The sequence below is a fragment of the Jaculus jaculus genome, chromosome 4 (assembly GCF_020740685.1).
Source record: "Jaculus jaculus isolate mJacJac1 chromosome 4, mJacJac1.mat.Y.cur, whole genome shotgun sequence".
In the NCBI taxonomy this organism is placed as follows: Eukaryota; Metazoa; Chordata; class Mammalia; order Rodentia; family Dipodidae; genus Jaculus; species Jaculus jaculus.
The window spans coordinates 60,205,341-60,225,364 of NC_059105.1; the positions used below are offsets into that span (position 1 = coordinate 60,205,341).

General features: G+C 40.6%; 1 protein-coding gene across 5 annotated transcripts in view; it reads left to right on the forward strand.

Annotated features, from left to right (window-relative positions):
* The window catches only part of Ttn (titin), a 282,613-nt gene that overhangs the window by 29,677 nt on the left and 232,912 nt on the right, over positions 1–20,024 (forward strand). For all 5 annotated transcript variants that reach the window (XM_045148517.1, XM_045148518.1, XM_045148519.1 and 2 more), the window contains 19 exons: positions 1,051–1,322; positions 1,445–1,609; positions 1,710–1,878; positions 1,984–3,677; positions 3,850–4,131; positions 4,537–4,803; positions 4,917–5,189; positions 5,421–5,684; positions 5,775–6,035; positions 8,307–8,567; positions 9,070–9,333; positions 9,426–9,686; positions 9,813–10,073; positions 11,299–11,559; positions 12,037–12,178; positions 12,265–12,430; positions 13,505–13,736; positions 15,271–15,555; positions 15,759–15,884. In XM_045148517.1, coding sequence (XP_045004452.1) covers positions 1,051–1,322; positions 1,445–1,609; positions 1,710–1,878; positions 1,984–3,677; positions 3,850–4,131; positions 4,537–4,803; positions 4,917–5,189; positions 5,421–5,684; positions 5,775–6,035; positions 8,307–8,567; positions 9,070–9,333; positions 9,426–9,686; positions 9,813–10,073; positions 11,299–11,559; positions 12,037–12,178; positions 12,265–12,430; positions 13,505–13,736; positions 15,271–15,555; positions 15,759–15,884 — 5,906 coding nt within the window. The remainder of the gene's footprint in view (positions 1–1,050; positions 1,323–1,444; positions 1,610–1,709; positions 1,879–1,983; positions 3,678–3,849; positions 4,132–4,536; positions 4,804–4,916; positions 5,190–5,420; positions 5,685–5,774; positions 6,036–8,306; positions 8,568–9,069; positions 9,334–9,425; positions 9,687–9,812; positions 10,074–11,298; positions 11,560–12,036; positions 12,179–12,264; positions 12,431–13,504; positions 13,737–15,270; positions 15,556–15,758; positions 15,885–20,024) is intronic.

Below are 20,024 nucleotides of genomic sequence, written 5' to 3' on the forward strand. Positions count from 1 at the left end.
AGAGATGGCTTAGCAGTTAAGCACTTGCCTGTGAAGCCTAAGGACCCTGGTTTGAGGATCAATTCCCCAGTACCCACCTAAGCCAGATGCACAAGGTGACATGTACATCTGGAGTTCATTTGCAGTGGCTGGAGACCCTGGTGCACCTGGAGACCCTGGTGCACCCATTCTCTGTCTCTATTTATCTGCCTGTTTCTCTCTCTGTATGTCTGTCACTCTCAAATAAATAAAAAAAAATTTTTTTTAAAGTTTGATAGTTGGACTAGAAAGGTAAAATGACTACTTTGAGGTGATTATGAAAAAACGTGTTAAAGACAGTTTCAAGAATTTGAGTCTTGGAACATCAATGTGTTGAGATAAGGATATAGAACTAAGGATTAAGAAAAGAATATGGGGGAAAAAAGAGTCTTGGGCAGGAGACATGGCTGAACAGTTAAGGCACTTGCCTGCAAAGCCTAACAACCTGAGTTCAATTCCCCAGTACCCATGGAAACCTAGATGTACAAAGTGGTGCATGTATCTGGAGTTTGTTGGCAGTGGTTTGAGGCCCTGGCATGCCCATTCTCTCCCCCACACACCCCAATCTCTTTCTCTCTTTCCTCTTACAAATTAATTAATTAATTAATTTAAGAAAAAAAAACAGTATGGGGCTGGGAAGAGGTCTCAGTAGTTGAAAACTGACCTGACTTCAATCCCCAAGCCTTTTACATAAGCCAGACACAAAAACTGATTCAAAGGTCTGGCATTCATTTGCAGCAGTAATAGATCCTGGCAAACACACACACACACACACACACACACACTGCGCCATATGCAAATAAATAAAAATTTAATAAATATTTTGAGAAAGAAAAAAGAGTAGCTTTAGGGCAATAATATTATATTCTACTTTGGATTTCAGTGAGTTGAGGTACTCAGCAAAATCTGCTGAAAATTCTACAATAGTATTAACAAATAAGACAAAGAAGAAAGAGGTTTCTTTTACTGTGTGTGTGTGGTTTTTTTTTTATGAGTTTCATGGAACTATTCCATTTTCACTTTGCTATTTAGGTCTGTGTCTCCACGTTCAGTGAGCAGGTCTCCTATACGTATGTCCCCTGCGAGGATGTCCCCTGCGAGGATGTCCCCTGCGAGGATGTCCCCTGCGAGGATGTCTCCTGGACGTAGGCTGGAGGAAACAGATGAGTCACAACTGGAGAGACTGTATAAGCCAGTCTTTGTGTTAAAACCTGCTTCTTTCAAATGTTTAGAAGGACAAACTGCCAGATTTGATTTAAAGGTTGTGGGTAGACCCATGCCAGAAACATTCTGGTTTCATAATGGTAAGAATTAAATCATTTGCTCAAAAATTATAAACACAAAACAAGTTTGTGTGTGTACATCCAATAATCTTTTTTAAAAAATATTTAAAACCATGTTTCCAAATTTACTTAATTTATGACAGGCCAGCAAATTGTCAATGACTATACACATAAAGTCGTCATAAAAGAAGATGGGACCCAGTCACTGATTATTGTCCCTGCGTCACCCAGTGATTCTGGAGAATGGACTGTGGTTGCCCAAAATCGAGCAGGAAAATCTACAATTTCAGTGATGCTAAGCGTGGAAGGTAAAATGAAACAAGAGGTTTACTAAAATAGAAATAAACTGTGTGGGTTATAAACGTATTGTATAACGGTATTTCAAACTTAATGGCTTTTCTCTTTCAGCTGTGGAACATCAGATAAAACCAGCATTTGTGGAAAAACTTAAAAATGTCAACATTAAGGAAGGTTCCCATCTTGAAATGAAAGTCAAGGCTACGGGTAACCCCAACCCTGACATTGTGTGGCTGAAGAACAGTGACATCATTGTGCCTCACAAATACCCAAGAATCAGGTAATTTAGGGTATAAGTGACAAACTAAGCTTTTTATACAAATCCCGTAGCCAATGAAGCAGTACTATTTCTGTATGAATGATTTTCTTTTTCATGGCTTTGCAGGATTGAAGGAACCAGAGGAGAAGCTGCCCTTCGAATCGATTCCACTGTCAGCCAGGACTCTGCCTGGTACACTGCCACAGCTATCAACAAGGCTGGCCGAGACACAACACGGTGCAAAGTCAACGTTGAAGTTGAGTTTGCAGAGCCTGAACCAGAGAGGAAATTGATCATCCCACGAGGGACTTACCGAGCCAAGGAGATCGCAGCTCCCGAGCTGGAGCCCCTCCATTTGCGATATGGACAGGAGCAATGGGAAGAGGGTGACCTTTATGACAAAGAGAAACAACAGAAACCCTTTTTCAAAAAGAAACTCACTTCCTTAAGACTTAAGCGCTTTGGACCTGCCCACTTTGAATGCAGACTGACACCAATCGGCGACCCCACCATGGTGGTCGAATGGCTCCATGATGGAAAGCCACTGGAAGCAGCCAACAGACTCCGTATGATTAATGAGTTTGGGTACTGCAGCCTTGATTATGCAGTTGCATATTCCAGAGACAGTGGTGTCATCACTTGCAGAGCCACCAACAAATACGGAACAGACCATACATCCGCTACCCTGATCGTAAAAGACGAGAAAAGTCTGGTGGAAGAATCTCAGCTGCCGGAGGGGCGGAAAGGCTTACAGAGAATTGAAGAATTAGAGAGGATGGCTCATGAAGGTGCCCTTACAGGCGTAACAGTAGATCAGAAAGAAAAGCAAAAGCCAGACATCGTCTTGTTCCCAGAGCCTGTGAGAGTCCTCGAAGGGGAGACAGCTCGATTCCGCTGCCGAGTGACAGGCTACCCTCAGCCCAAGGTCAACTGGTACCTCAACGGACAGCTCATCCGCAAAAGCAAAAGGTTCAGGGTTCGCTATGATGGTATTCATTATCTAGACATCGTAGACTGCAAATCATATGACACAGGAGAAGTCAGGGTCACTGCTGAAAACCCTGAGGGTGTGACTGAGCACAAAGTGAAACTGGAGATCCAACAAAGAGAAGATTTCAGATCTGTCCTTAGGCGAGCTCCCGAACCGAGGCCTGAGTTTCACGTACATGAAGCGGGAAAACTTCAGTTTGAAGTGCAAAAGGTAGACAAGCCGGTGGACACCAGTGAAACCAAAGAAATTGTGAAGCTGAAAAGGGCTGAAAGAATTACCCACGAGAAGGTATCTGAAGAGTCAGAAGAGCTGCGCAGCAAGTTCAAGCGCAGGACAGAGGAGGGCTACTACGAGGCCATCACTGCCGTGGAGCTCAAGTCTCGGAAGAAGGATGAGTCCTATGAAGAGCTCCTCAAGAAGACAAAAGATGAACTTCTCCACTGGACGAGAGAGCTAACGGAAGAGGAGAAGAAAGCCCTCGCGGAAGAAGGCAGAATCACAATTCCAACTTTTAAGCCTGACAGAATTGAACTCAGCCCTAGTATGGAGGCCCCCAAGATCTTTGAAAAAATCCAAAGCCAGACAGTCGGCCAAGGATCTGATGCTCACTTCAGGGTACGAGTCGTGGGGAAACCAGACCCTGAATGTGAATGGTACAAAAACGGCGTGAAAATTGAACGCTCCGACCGAATCTACTGGTACTGGCCAGAAGACAATGTTTGCGAACTCGTCATCAGAGATGTGACTGCCGAGGACTCTGCCAGCATCATGGTCAAAGCCATCAACATAGCTGGGGAAACCTCCAGTCATGCTTTCTTACTTGTCCAAGGTACTTGGAAGCTATTTCATTTAGCAGTGCTATCCCTGAATGCCCACAAATTCCCCCTTGCTGCATTTTTTTCAATTTTACTTTTGCCATTACCCAAATTGTGAATAAATAGTGTCCTCTCTCTCCCTCTCTCTCTCCCCCCCCCCCCTCTCTCTCTCTTTTCTCTTTGTAGCCAAGCAATTGATCACTTTCACACAGGAATTACAAGATGTTGTTGCTAAGGAAAAAGACACCATGGCAACCTTTGAATGTGAAACTTCAGAACCGTTTGTCAAAGTGAAATGGTATAAAGATGGTGTGGAAATTCACTCGGGAGATAAATACAGGATGCACTCTGACCGAAAGGTTCATTTCCTCTCTGTGCTGACCGTCGACACATCTGATGCTGACGACTATAGCTGTGTGCTCGTGGAAGATGAAAATATCAAAACCACAGCAAAACTTAGTGTTGAAGGTAAGAACTAATGACTGCACTTTTTACTGGCATCTTAAAATCACATGCACTCTGTGATAAAATTTCATAGAAATAGTAATTTTGGGAATGAGGTATAAGCCTCATAGTGAGAGCCATCAATTTATATTCTTAATTAAGAATCTTGGCAGTTCAGATTTTTAAGGCAACATTATCTTCATGCTCTACTGTAAAATACTTTTCATTTGAGATGCACCTCTGTGCATCAAAAAATAATTTTAAAAAATGAAATAACTTTTTAATTGAAAATGTCTATGTCCACAAATAAGTAACTACTGAAACTATTCCAAAAAGTATGGGGTTGATAGGAGATATGCAAGACATTGTCTCAGTTCAAAGTCTAGTTGCCTAACTGTCCTAAGAAAATAATGTATTATTGTATTTCAGGCGCAGTTGTTGAGTTTGTGAAAGAACTTCAGGACATAGAAGTTCCAGAGTCATACTCAGGAGAGTTAGAGTGTATCGTATCCCCAGAAAATATAGAAGGAAAATGGTATCACAAAGGCGTGGAACTTAAATCCAATGGTAAATACTCAATCACGTCCCGCCGTGGGCGTCAGAACCTCACTGTCAAGGATGTGACTAAGGAGGACCAGGGAGAATACAGCTTTGTGGTGGATGGGAAGAAGACAGCATGCCGACTTAAGATGAAACGTAAGTCATCCCACCCCTGTGAGCCACAGTGGGCTGATGGCAGCATGGTTTGCTGATTAAAAAAAAAAAAAAAAAAAAAAAAGATGACATTCTTTTCTCCCCACCTTTCACAGCCCGCCCCATTGCTATTCTACAAGGACTTAGTGATCAAAAAGTCTGCGAGGGTGACATTGTCCAGCTTGAAGTCAAGGTCTCCTTAGAAAATGTAGAAGGCATCTGGATGAAAGATGGCCAGGAAGTGCCTCACAGTGACAGGGTTCACATTGTGATAGACAAACAGTCCCACATGCTGCTTATTGAAGACATGACGAAAGAAGATGCTGGAAACTACTCCTTCACCATTCCTTCCCTTGGACTCTCTACCAGTGGACGTGTCTCTGTTTATAGTGAGTGGCTTTATGCTTCTTCTTGTTTTTATTATATTTTTTATGGGCCAAGTAAGAAATTCAGGGTCCCATACATACTAAGCAAGCCGTTTACCACTGAGCTACATCTTCAATCCTTATCTTGTGTTCAATTGAAGCAAGTGAGGCAAATAAGTTAGAGAACTTTAATGAGCATATGTTGTAAACAAAATGCACATTCATGTCATTCTTTTGAATGTGTCGCTTGTGCAGGTGTTGATGTGATAACACCTCTTAAAGATGTCAACGTGATTGAAGGCACCAAGGCTGTACTTGAATGCAAGGTCTCAGTCCCTGATGTGACATCTGTTAAATGGTACCTAAATGATGAACAAATTAAGCCTGATGATCGTGTACAAGCCATTGTCAAGGGCACTAAGCAGAGACTCGTGATTAACCGAACTCACGCTTCCGATGAAGGACCCTACAAGCTGATGGTTGGCAGAGTTGAAACCAGCTGTAACCTTTCTGTAGAAAGTAAGAGATGTTCCATTGCATTCATCATTATTTGAAGCCTTTTACTTCCGCACCATGATAATAAGTAATAAATCATTTTGTTTTTCCTAGAAATTAAAATTATCCGAGGTCTTCGTGACCTGACTTGCACAGAAACTCAAAATGTAGTCTTTGAGGTTGAACTGTCCCATTCAGGCATTGATGTCTTGTGGAATTTTAAGGACACAGAAATCAAACCCAGCTCTAAATATAAAATTGAAGCTCATGGGAAAATATATAAACTAACAGTTCTAAATATGATGAAAGATGATGAAGGAGAGTATACATTCTATGCTGGAGAGAATATGACATCTGGAAAACTTACTGTGGCAGGTTTGTACATTTATCGTTCAATTTCAGTCCCCATGTGGATAAGGAGTTTTAATTTCAGGAACTGCTGTCCAAATCATGAAAATTCCCATCCATTTTCCAGTGTCATGCCTTTGCTTACACTGGCCTGTGTCTATACCAAGCTAGTGTGAGTGTCCACTCAATCCTACCTCAGATGCCACCTCCTTCATTAGGACTTTCCTTAATCTCCTCACATTGATAAATTAATTTCTTCCTCCAACCTTAGGATGCTTTTAGGTGTGACTCTTGTTCCCAGTTTCCTTTGCCCAGAACATCCACTCCTTCAACATGGACGTGCTTCTGTCTCATCTCTGTGGACTCCATGTTGTAGATGATCCATAAATGTTTCCTGAATTGAGCTTAACTTTGATTCTCTAAAGATTGGTTTCTTTTTAACTATTCTTTTCTTAAAACATTTTAATAGCTTATTTATAATTGTTTATTTGAGAGAGAGAAAGAATTGGCTCACCAGGGCCTCTAGCCACTGCAAATGAACTCCAGATACATGTGCCACCTTGTGCATCTGGCTTATGCGGGTCCTGGAGAATTAAACCTGGGTCCTTTGGCTTTTCAGGCAAATGCCTTAACCACTAAGCAATCTCTCCATCCCTATTTTTAAGTATTCATGCTTCAAACATTTTTCTCTTATTTCTTTCAAGTGTTTTATAGACTTAGCGAATATTTAAAAAATATAACTCAATGCATCTATGTATCTCTTACAATATGAAATAGAAATAAAAACCCTTTCATTCAGAAAAAACCTTTTCATTCAGAAATCCTTAGCTTTAGAAGAATGAAAATTATATACCAATTGTCAACAAATAAATAAATGTGATTATGATTAATTTTTTGGGTCATTACAATTTTAATTATTAATAAATTAAATTCTTTTGATAGAAGAGCAAGTCATATGGCTAAAAAAATGTTCTATTTTGTATGAAAATTTCATGGTTTATATTTTATCATATGAAATTTCCTCAGACATGTGGCCGTAAAAGATTTATAAAACAAAACAGCAGGTTTTACATTCTGATAAGTTTGATGTAAATATCATGTTTTTTAAAGTTATTAGTTCCTATGTAAGTTTATTCAACATTTTAAAATTACCTTCCATAGGCCATAACCCAACACAAAAAATGAAATGGATGTGTATTTTTCTTGAACAGTTAAGAACTTAGAGAAATAGATACTTAAAGAACTAAATAGTAAAGCAATTGTTATTTCCTCCAGTAGTGATGAGGGTTCAGCCAATGTTAAAACTTTATAGGACCTATGACATTAATTAACATAGTGACTTCATATACAAGAATCATAGTTAATGTTTCTTCTAAAAATAGTAATACAATTTGAGTATAACAGTTCATGCCTATAATCCCAGCACTTCAAAGGCAGAAGCAGAAAGACCACAGTGAGTTTGAGGCAAGCCAATGTTACTGAGTGAGGCACTGTCTCAAACCAAACAAAAAGAGGCTGAAGAGATGGTTCAGTGGTTAACGCACTTTCCTGCAGTACCTAATGACCTGGGTTCAATTCCCCAGTACACACATAAGTCAGATGAACAAAGTGGTGCGTGCATCTGGAGTTTATTTACAATGGCTAGAGGCCTAGGGTGCACCCATTCTATTCTCTCTCACTTTCTCCCTCTTTCTCTCACTCTCTGCTTGCAAATAAATAAAAAATAAATAAATAAAAATAATAATTTTTTAAAAAATTATAAAAACAAAAAGCACATAAAGGACTTTGATGTTTTGCTTAGCATTTTTTTCTCAAATATCAAGCACAGTTTTATGAAATAATCCTTAAAGGACCAAGTAACATGCTTTGACTAGAAAGAATTAGATTTAAGTCCATCCATGTGGCATATTGTGCATTATGAGTCTCAGAATTCTGTATTAAACAGTTGTTTTTCTTTGTGTCCTTTCCAATGTTTTCCTTGATTATTAGTTATGTTTAAAGTAAGGGATTCCTGTGGTTCTCTCTGTGTCTCTCTAACTCTCTGGCTCTAGCTCTACCTCTCTCTCTCTCTCTCCATATATATATATATATATATATATATATATGTATGTATGTATGTATGTATGTATGTATGTATGTATGTATGTATATGTATATATATATGTATATATGTATATGAGTAAAATAATATTATTGCATGCTCAAAATCATGGATTTAAATTTCATATCTATCCAAAGACTTCTTTATTCTGTAAATATTTTTTAAGTACTCACATGTGTACTTCTCTTGTTACAAAGGAGGGGCCATCTCCAAGCCACTCACAGACCAGACAGTAGCTGAATCCCAGGAAGCTATATTTGAATGTGAAGTTGCCAACCCAGATTCCGAAGGTGAATGGTTGAAGGATGGCAAACACCTGAGTCTGAGTAACAACATCAGAAGTGAATCTGATGGCCACAAAAGGAGACTTGTCATTGCTGCTGCCAAGTTGGAGGACATAGGAGAATATACCTTTAAGGTGGCCACTTCCAAAACATCTGCCAAACTGAAAGTTGAAGGTCAGTGTTAGAATTACAGGCTTATACTTTCCAAATAATATTACTTTAGCTCTTACCATTTTGAAAGTCAAACGGTATGATCATTTTGAGTGATATAATTCTTCACTTCCTAAAGTTATTATTAATTTTCTAAACACTTTCCTGAGCCTTTTACCAAAATTCCTTATTTTTAAAACCATTTCTTAGGGTCTAACAAACGGCTACATCAGATTGATTCCCTATTCCTCTTTCACCCTTTTCTAGTCTATTAAGCTACTAGTACTTGGATATGTGAACTTTATCTCAGTCAGGTATAGAAAAATCATTAGGCAATGTCCATGTCCAACTGGATCTCAGGTTTCCCTAAATCTCTGCATGCCTTTTAAAGTGAGGCATTGCATAACGATAAAAGTTTTGTTAACCATTCTCTCACAAGATGAATGGGCTCTGAGCATGCTGAGGACTTCGTTTGCTTTCTGTTCATTGCTGATATTTGCTAAAGAATTCATTCATTTATCTTCAGCTGTCAAAATTAAGAAGACTTTGAAGAACCTCACGGTGACAGAGACCCAGGATGCCGTCTTCACTGTTGAGCTCACACACCCTGACGTCAAAGGTGTCCAGTGGATAAAAAATGGAGTTGTACTCACTTCCAATGACAAGTATGACATCTCAGTAAAAGGAACACTTTACTCCCTGAGAATTAAAAACTGTGCCATTGCAGATGAGTCTGTCTATGGCTTCAAGCTTGGAAGGCTGGGAGCCAGTGCCAGGCTGCATGTGGAGAGTAAGTTGACTTATAAACATTTTCCAAGTAGCTGACTACTGGTTACCACTAAGTACATCACATTATTGAATTTCTCCAACTTTCCTCATTAGCTGTCAAGATCATTAAAAAGCCAAAGGACGTGACTGCCTTGGAAAATGCCACTGTTGCCTTTGAAGTCAGTGTTTCCCATGACACAGTTCCAGTCAAATGGTTCCATAAGAATGTGGAGATTAAGCCAAGCGACAAGCACCGGCTGGTATCGGAGAGGAAGGTACACAAGCTCATGCTGCAGAACATCTCCCCCTCTGATGCAGGGGAGTACACAGCCGTGGTGGGACAGCTGGAGTGCAAAGCAAAGTTGTTTGTGGAGAGTGAGTATCTGGGAGCCCCTCGAACATTTCCCTAGATGGTTTCTATTCATTCGCTTCTTTGTTCGGCTTAGTTGATTTTAAAGATAAAATAGATTAACTGAAGTGCCTTCTGATTTTTTTCTTAAGCATTACATATTACAAAAACCATGAAGAGCATCGAGGTACCTGAGACAAAAACTGCCTCCTTTGAGTGTGAGGTGTCTCACTTCAATGTCCCTTCCATGTGGCTGAAGAATGGTGTGGAAATTGAGATGAGTGAAAAGTTCAAGATAGTTGTGCAGGGAAAACTTCACCAACTGATCATCATGAATACCAGCACTGAGGACTCGGCAGAATACACATTTGTCTGTGGCAATGACCAAGTCAGTGCCACCCTGACAGTGACACGTAAGTAAAAACATATGTACTTGAACACACATGCACATATTCAGTAAACTTATTCTATATCCTACACTTTGGCTTCACAACCATTTATTTATTCAACAAAGTCCTTCATAGTACAGACACATAGAGCATGTTCATTCTGGGTTTGCATTAGCTTCTCCACAGCTGATGGAAGCATTGAAAGGTCACCTAGGAAAATGGTAACCAGGAGCGAGTGTAAAGAAAAGAGCAAGGGCTGGAGAGATGGCTTAGCAGTGAAGCGCTTGCCTGTGAAGCCTAAGGACCCCAGTTCAAGGCTCAACTCCCCAGGACCCACGTTAGCCAGATGCACAAGGGGGCGCACGTGTCTGGAGTTTGTTTGCAGTGGCTGGAGGCCCTGGCAGTCCATTCTCTCTCCCTCTCTCTATCTGCCTCTTTCTCTCTCTGTCTGTTGCTCTCAAATAAATAAATAAAAATAACAAAAAAAAATTGAAAAAAGAGAAGAGCAAGAAGAGGGGGAGGAGGAAGAAAGGACACACAGGACATGTAAACAGCAGTGGGGAGGATATTGAGAGAGAGGAGGGAGAAAAAGGAGGGTTAGGGAGAAAAGAGAGGGATGGGAATCTACTACACAAACTCATTTAAAAATGCAAGAATGGATGACAGCCAGAGCCTCAGAGGCCCCCAACACCTCAGCACTGAAGCAGACCAAAAATGAATCCAACATGGCTCAGGGAAATTTTGCGGAAGAGGGGGTGGAAAGAATGTCAGAGTCACATGTTGGGTCATGATTTGCCGAGACATTTATCATACCAATAACTGGGGGCTAACTCCACAATGCACGACCCATTTTCATTAACAAGGAGGGTCTAATGGGAGGGGGTAGATCACAGATGAGCCTAAATAATGGTACCAAACTGCCTGTATTTACTGAAAAGAAAACTAATAAATTAAATTTAAAAAAAAAAGAATGGATGACAGCTACATGTCTGTATGCTAATTGAAAAATTAAATTAAACTAAAAAGAGAAAAATCTAGAATGATCCTTCAGGGTCTATCACTTGATCCTTCTGCTCCTGTCTGTTTGCCTTGTCTTATGCATGAATGGCCTCAAAGTTGACTTCTCTAAATAATAATCACATTAGTACACAGACTAAAAACCATTCCAAGCTTCCATTCTGCTCTTGCTCTAGCACATATCCCCTTTACCTGAAATCAACATGGGTGCTTTTTCTTTCGCCCCTTGCAGCAATCATGATTACATCCATGCTGAAGGATATCAACGCTGAAGAAAAAGACACCATTACTTTTGAGGTGACAGTGAACTACGAAGGCATCTCTTACAAATGGTTAAAGAACGGTGTGGAAATCAAATCAACTGACAGGTGTCAGATGAGGACAAAGAAGCTGACCCACTCCCTGAACATCAGGAATGTGCACTTCGGAGATGCTGCCGACTACACCTTCGTGGCAGGAAAGGCGACGTCAACAGCCACTCTTTATGTGGAAGGTATGGTTTCATAGAGGTTGTATCTTGGGGAAAATGTCAAATATGTCACATGAAATGTTAGCCTATCAAATGATGAGTGAATAAGTAAAGTGGGGTATGTCTAAATAAGTGGGATAGTAGAGATAAAAAGGAAGTGCTAACATATGTTACAATGTGAATAGACATTGGAAACAATGCCAAGTAAAAGAAGCCAGCCACAAAGGACCATTTATATAGAATATCCCTGATGTACAAGTCTGTTGAGACATAGATCAAGTGTTGCCTGTCTTGGGAGGGATGTTCAGAAGCATCTGGAATGTGATGGCTAAGTGATGCCTAAGTTCTTTTTTCGGGAAAATGTTCAAAAACTGGGGTGGTGGTTGCACAAATCAACATATCCTGAAAGTCATTGAAAGGTATATCCTGAGTAGGTGAATTGTATAGTATTTGGATTCATTAACAATAGACCTATTAAAACGTTTACATGCTGTTTTCCAGCTCGTCACATAGAATTTAGGAAACACATTAAAGATATTAAAGTTCTTGAAAAGAAGAGAGCCATGTTTGAATGTGAAGTTTCTGAACCTGACATTACTGTCCAGTGGATGAAAGATGGCCAAGAATTGCAGATAGAAGACAGGTCATTATTTTGTCTGGCTATATTCCATTAATTTCAATTTTCCCTTGAATCATGTCCATTAAGTTCCTATTTCCGTTTATCCATAGGATAAAGATTCAGAAGGAGAAATATGTCCACCGTCTTCTGATCCCATCCACACGAATGTCTGATGCTGGGCAGTACACAGTGGTGGCAGGAGGCAACATGTCAACTGCTAACCTCTTTGTAGAGGGCAGGGACGTTCGCATCCGAAGTATCAAAAAGGAAGTCCAGGTATTGTCCATATACCGAACTCTTGGAGAAATCACCATTAGTCCTTAATCTAATCATATATATACTTTTAACATCTCTAATATTTTTAAAGATTGAAAGTAGCTTATTCCTACTGTTTAGATTTCTATGATGACAACAATTTAGTGAAGTTTCTACACAGGGAAAAAGTATGTCCTTAACAGCTTTCTAAATACTTACAGCAGCTGTAGAAACTTTGCCATATCATAAATGGCTACTTAACAAGCATTACTAATCAGAAAAGAACTAAAATTTAAATTGTGTTGTTCACACATCAATTACAATTAAGAAAGTTTAGAACATGGTGGTATGTTCTCAGGTTCTCTCTATGGAGAGGCAAGTGTATAGACATTTAGTGTCTGAGTCTAAGAGAAATCCCAGTCTGAGCAATGCTGGATTCAGGATGCTGAGGAAACACATTTTCCATCTTATACATTTACTTAGCTTCTCCTGTGGGTATCAATTGTTACAAATGAAAAAAAAATGGAAGAAATATGGTCCAAGAAATACATCTTGAGTACACCTCCATCATACTGTCAGAGAGAACCGTGCTTTACAGACCTTTGGACCACAGTGAAGAAGTCTTCACTGTGGATTCAAAAACCCTGGCTGTGTCTTCCCTCCCTTATTTTCATTCCAAATCTTGGTTTCCTCACTTTTACACTGAGAATAGTAATCTCTATGTAGCTCACAATGTCACAGTTCATATGCTATGACACCAGATTGAATAGTTACTTTAAAGAGCTCTATAAATAATTGAAACTCTCCCAAGGTAAATGCCATCATCTCATTAATTATTAAGAAATAAGCATTGAAAGATGAAATAATTGTCTCATTGGGTTCAACCTTTCTCATTAATGCAAGTACAAGTATGATTCCTTACAAAAATGTGGGTATCATTTGCCATGGTTATCCAATAAAAATCAAAAAGTGCTATAATCAGCTAACTTATAATGTCATGATCTGTCTTTCCTGATCTGCACAGTAGTAGAAACGGGTTAACCACAATAAGCCAGATTAGTTTTAAGTTTTCTTTTTATGTTGTTCCATCAACAGGTTATTGAAAAACAACGTGCTGTTGTTGAATTTGAGGTCAATGAAGACGATGTTGATGCTCACTGGTATAAAGATGGCATTGAAATCAATTTCCAAGTTCAAGAACGACACCAATATGTGGTGGAGAGAAGAATCCACCGGATGTTTATCTCAGAGACCAGGCATAGTGATGCAGGCGAATATACCTTTGTAGCTGGGAGGAATAGGAGTTCTGTCACTCTCTATGTCAATGGTATGTTGTTGGAGACTTTAACATAGTTGTGGATCCATCTGAAATAACGGTCTTTTAAGCCACTGTCACTCTCACAGATCCTGACTAATTCCTAAGGAATCTGTTATATCATCTGGATGCAGACCCATTTAGCTTCATATTATCCCCATAGAAAAAGAAGGGCAGAGGCTAAAAGAATTACTGAGATGTCCTCATTTCCAGGAAGCACCCCTAATGGCCACATCTTCATTTAGTTGATTGACACTAGTAAACAAATATCCACTATATGTCAATTTTAATATACTCTGGATGGGTTTCCAGATAGAGCATTAAGCTGCTTTAGTCCCTGCACTAACTGCTTAAAATAGCACTACTATACAAGCAGTAGTGACATTTTCAGCCTCTGGTTTAGAGACCCTGACACAAAGCACTAATAGGAGCCTACTACCATTACAAAGAGGGTGCCATTCAACCCCTGTTTTCCTAAGTAGAAACCATAGTTCTGCATTTGAGGCTGGCTGGTCAAGATCTGAGGCTGAGCATAGACACAGAGTAGATGGACCACCTCCCCACCATACTATCTCTGAACAAAATGCTCTGAAGTCAGATAGAGGGACGCTAGGGGTCATCTCAGCATTCTTAATAATGACACCTTTGCTTGAAGTCCCCAGTCCATAAAAGATCCAGTGGTCATAGTACCTATTTTTTTCCCGTCTATGTTAGTTGGAAACATGCAGGTCAGGTCTTCTATAGTGGTGCTAGACATCAGCCTCACACAGGTCTTTTCTTCTGTCCTCTGGTTTTTGTTATCTACCTAATTCCCATCATCCAACACTAACAATATACTACAATTATCATAACCATAAAGATGAATTTGTTACATCTAATTAAATTTAATTTTAATATGAAATAAATAATATTCAGTTAGTCATTCAACACTTACTGATTACATTTTGCCTGTAGCAGTGTATAATGAAATGATGGTGACATGTACACAATTACTTCTAAAATCAGCAAACCTTAATACCTCAATAGGACAAGCTCCCACACCACATGGTTCACCCAAATGACTATTTTTTTTTTTTTTTGAGATAAAGTCTCATTCTAGCCTAGACTGACCTAGGACTCACTATGTATGTCCAAGATGGTTTTGAACTCATGACAATCCTCTTAATTCAGCCTCCTGATTGTCGGGATTAAAGGCATGAGCCACCATGCCAACCTCCAAATGACTTAAAAATATCTGGGCCATGAAGTTCATTATTGAAATCTTTAGGAGTCCATTGCTGTGCTCCAAACATGAACAAGTGATCATATTCTACTGAAGTACTTTACTCTCAGCACCTCCCACAAAACATACAGAAATCTCCCTGAAGCAATTCAAATAAATGGAGGGGAAAATTCCTTCTTAGGATAAAGAGTATCCTGAGGAGGATGAAGCTATCACAAGTCATATTTTGCTTCTAGGCATGTAGACAACATGTGACATAGAGTTTGTCATGCTGTTCTCTCTTTTCACTTTTTCTCGGGTTGTTTTCTTTCATTTATCTTCTAGCTCCTGAACCTCCCCAAGTCCTGCAGGAGCTCCAGCCTGTCACCGTGCAGTCTGGCAAGCCTGCCCGCTTCTGTGCCGTCATATCCGGCAGACCACAGCCCAAAATTTCCTGGTACAAAGAGGAGCAGCTGCTTTCCACTGGCTTCAAGTGCAAATTTCTTCACGATGGGCAAGAGTATACGCTTCTGCTCATTGAAGCCTTCCCAGAGGATGCAGCTGTCTATACCTGTGAGGCCAAGAATGACTATGGAGTAGCCACAACCTCAGCCTCACTTTCAGTGGAAGGTAGGAGAGCCCTATGGCTACTTGCCTGAGAATGAAGGACCCAGCTTTGGAGCACGTTCTGGGTGCTGAAGTTACAGTTTGGAACTCATGATTATAGATCACTACCCAGCTCAGGAAATGAATTAAGATAAAGCTGTATGCTTCTCGTTGGGAGGTCTGTATGGTCACTGCGTCACAACAAATCCTGTGGTCTCTTTCCTTAGTTCCAGAAGTTGTGTCTCCGGATCAGGAGATGCCAGTCTATCCTCCTGCTATCATCACCCCACTTCAGGACACTGTCACTTCTGAGGGGCAGCCAGCCCGTTTTCAGTGCAGAGTTTCTGGAACAGGTAGGTATACGAGCAAAAGGAATTGGCTGGATTATCCAGAGAATGACGTGAGGGAAGTTTCCTCGTCTTTCTCTCATTTCCCCTATGAGACATCATGAATTATTTGAAGTTTAGTGGGTATTCAGGCAAAGATTTAATGGGATTATTAAATTAATAATTAGACCAGTGTTTTCATTACTGCTTTATGCCCTTTCAAGTACTTATGGTGGTATATTTTGTGTTTTATAACAATAAAACTTTTTTCTACAAATCTCCAAAAAGCATGTTTCACAAATCTTTAAAAAATGTCATGTTCCTTCATGATAAGAGCTACGTTTTTTTATCCCTTAATTGGGAAATCACAATGACAAAAACTAAAATTTTATGTCAAAACATAGCCGTGTGTGTGTGTGTGTGTGTGTGTGTGTATACATATATATATACATGCATGCATACATACATACATACATACATACATATAATGTCCAGTTACATGTGAAGCATTGCTAAGTCTATGGACAATGCTATGTGAAAGGTATATTCCTTTGAAAGGCAATTTTTTTTCCTGGGCACAAGTACAGGCTTTTTAAATGAGATTTGAATTAAGAATCCATTGTGTGACCTACAGCTAACCTGTGATTCCCCTGTTCTTTTTCCCTCATGAATATAGTGAGAATATTATTGTTTTCAACCTTAGAATGTGTATTTTACTTTTCTTTACTGTCTAGATCCTGGTGCCTACAGAATGGCATCTCCTAGAAGGGTGGCTCTTTGCCCTACAATAGTACCTAGAATAGGTACATAGTAGATAGTCAATAGATAATTGTTGATGAAAAGCTGCTAGATGACCCATCATTTGAGATTATTACCAGGATTAAGTTAGATAAGTTACTATCTATATAATGACCACCATGTAGCAATCATTAGATCAAATTCAGCTCAAAGCATCTGCTCATGTTCCTAACTGTGATCATGCTTCTCAAATACCACCAGCCCTTCCCCTTACCTGACTTGGAGAAGAATGAAATATGATATATTTGATTGTGGACTTACCTCAGATAGTGACACGATAAGTCAAAAGAATAAATGATTAACTTGTACCAAGTGAAAATCACCTACTCCCCACCCCTTTTCTCAGCTCTTGCATATCAACACCTGGGGAAATTCTCAAAGCTTCGAAGTGATTGTTTCATTCTGCTTCTTCCTTTAGTCTATAACCCAATCTCCACCTTGCCAAGAGCTATTTTCCTAAACAAATCAGTACTTCAATAGGGCTTCTGACCTAATGATTTCCTCCTATGAGGATGGAACTAGTAATCTAGAAACCAAATGGACCTGTTTCATTTTAGAGTATACTTAACACATGATGTGCGTACCTCACCTATAGACGTGACTGACACATAACACGTGATGTGTGTACCTCACCTATAGACGGGACTGACACATAACACGTGATGTGTGTACCTCACCTATAGACGTGACTGACACATAACACGTGATGTGTGTACCTCACCTATAGACGTGACTGACACATAACACGTGATGTGTGTACCTCACCTATAGACGGGACTGACACATAACGCGTGATGTGTGTACCTCACCTATAGACGGGACTGACACATAACGCGTGATGTGTGTACCTCACCTATAGACGGGACTGACACATAACACGTGACGTGTGTACCTCACCTATAGACATGACTGACACATAACACGTGACGTGTGTACCTCACCTATAGACGAGACTGAGGCTGAGCTCCGGGAGTTCACTTTGCAGAGCTGTAGAGAACAGTACTGGGTTGACAGTAAAAAGTCCATGTACTCGCTGTCTTTGATACACAGTATTTGAGAAAGACTAAATATCAGTAAACAGGAAATGATTTGATAATATCCCACTAATGCAATAAATAATACTAATACCAAATCCACTGACTCTACACTAAATAATTCATTGGATCTTTAGAGGAAATGTTTCATATAAATAGAAGTGTGTCTCACCCAAAGTATTAATAGATATCTTAACTGTGTGTGGCTAATTATCTTTAATCTATAGAGCATATTATATATAGTTTACATATAAGATAAGTTGAAGATGTTAAAAAGTACAACTTTTCTACAAAACTTGGGATGCAAAGAGAATTTTTCTTTCCTTTCTTCATGACTGATGTCATTTTAATGTCTGGATGAGCCCTTTACATTTGGAAGATCATGTGGTAACATTTGTACCCTTGTGGAGGTTTCAGTATCTTCTTATAGTCATGTTTTCTGATACTGCTTGGTAACAGGAAAATAAATTTATTGATGGTCTCTGGTGCCACCTACTGGTTTAATAGAAATTTGGAAAAGTAGAATTGTTTATTTTTAGTTTATATATTCTTCAGGGGATGAGGCTTGCAGAGTGACACCTAGGTGAAATGATAACAATTATTCTAATGATGAATTTGTTTATTTGAACACCCATTCAATTTGAACTTAATCAACATTTATTTTGGCCCTGCTATAGTGACATTAAACTAGGTGCTGTAGGTGATCAGACTGGGTTCTTGTGCTTCAGGAGCAAAACACATAGGCGAGCAGATGCGAGTATGTCCTAGACCCCAGGACCAAAGTAGTCAAGGTCATGGAAGATCACATACTCAGCATTCTCTGCCTGGGAGATGGTTGGAGAAAAAGGATGAACGAATTATGGTAAAAATAGGACAACACACAGCATCTTTCCAGGCAGAGAGAAAAGCACAAGTCACAGAAGTTTTTGAAAACATTTCATAGACTGGAAATGGGTGGTTCTTGTATAGTTGGAAAGTGCTATCAAGAAAGGAAATGAAGGTGAAGGCTAGATGCCAGCATTGGCTGGTTTGTACCCAGACTCAGTAGCTGAGGACATTAAGACTGAGGGCCGCTGAGGGATGGTTAAGCCTCTAGGCATCATGATCAGGTTTGACTCCAGAAAGTGTCATGATGGGGAAACGAAAGAACAGACAGATGTGGAAGGTTGACCTGGAGGGTCAGGGAAGAGAAGGGATAGATGAGGGTGCTCAAGAGATAATGCAGGGATGGGGGGAATGTTCGGGTGAGAGGTGAGAAATAGATGGGGAGAAAATGCACAGGTGAGAGGTGAGAAGTAGAGGGGAGGAGAAATGCACAGGTGAGAGGTGAGGAGTAGAGGGGGAGAAATGCCCAGGTGAGAGGTGAGGAGTAGAGGGGGACAAATGCCCAGGTGAGAGGTGAGGAGTAGAGGGGGACAAATGCCCAGGTGAGAGGTGAGGAGTAGAGGGGGAGAAATGCACAGGTGAGAGGTGAGGTGTAGAGGGGGAGAAATGCACAGGTGAGAAGTGAGGTGTAGAGGGTAGTAATGCACAGGTGAGAGGTGAGGAGTAGAGGGGGACAAATGCACAGGTGAGAGGTGAGGAGTGGAGGGGGAGAAATGCACAGGTGAGAGGTGAGGAGTAGAGGGGAGAAATGCACAGGTGAGAGGTGAGGAGTAGAGGGGGGAGAAATGCACAGGTGAGAGGTGAGGAGTAGAGAGGGAGAAATGCACAGGTGAGAGGTGAGGAGTAGAGGGGGAGAAATGCACAGGTGAGAGGTGAGGAGTAGAGAGGGAGAAATGCACAGGTGAGAGGTGAGGAGTAGAGGGGGAGAAATGCACTGGTGAGAGGTGAGGAGGAGAGAGGGAGAAATGCACAGGTGAGAGGTGAAGAGTAGAGGGGGAGAAATGCACAGGTGAGAGGTGAGGAGTAGAGGGGGAGAAATGCACAGGTGAGAGGTGAGGAGTAGAGAGGGAGAAATGCACAGGTGAGCGGTGAGGAGTAGAGGGGGAGTAATGCACAGGTGAGAGGTGAGGAGTAGAGGCTGAGAAATGCACAGGTGAGAGGTGAGGAGTAGAGGGGGAGAAATGCACAGGTGAGAGGTGAGGAGTAGAGGGGGAGAAATGCACTGGTGAGAGGTGAGGAGTAGAGAGGGAGAAATGCACAGGTGAGAGGTGAGGAGTAGAGGGGGGGAGAAATGAACAGGTGAGAGGTGAGGAGTAGAGAGGGAGAAATGCACAGGTGAGAGGTGAGGAGTAGAGGGGAGAAATGCACAGGTGAGAGGTGAGGAGTAGAGGGGGAGAAATGCACAGGTGAGAGGTGAGGAGTGGAGGGGGAGAAATGCACAGGTGAGAGG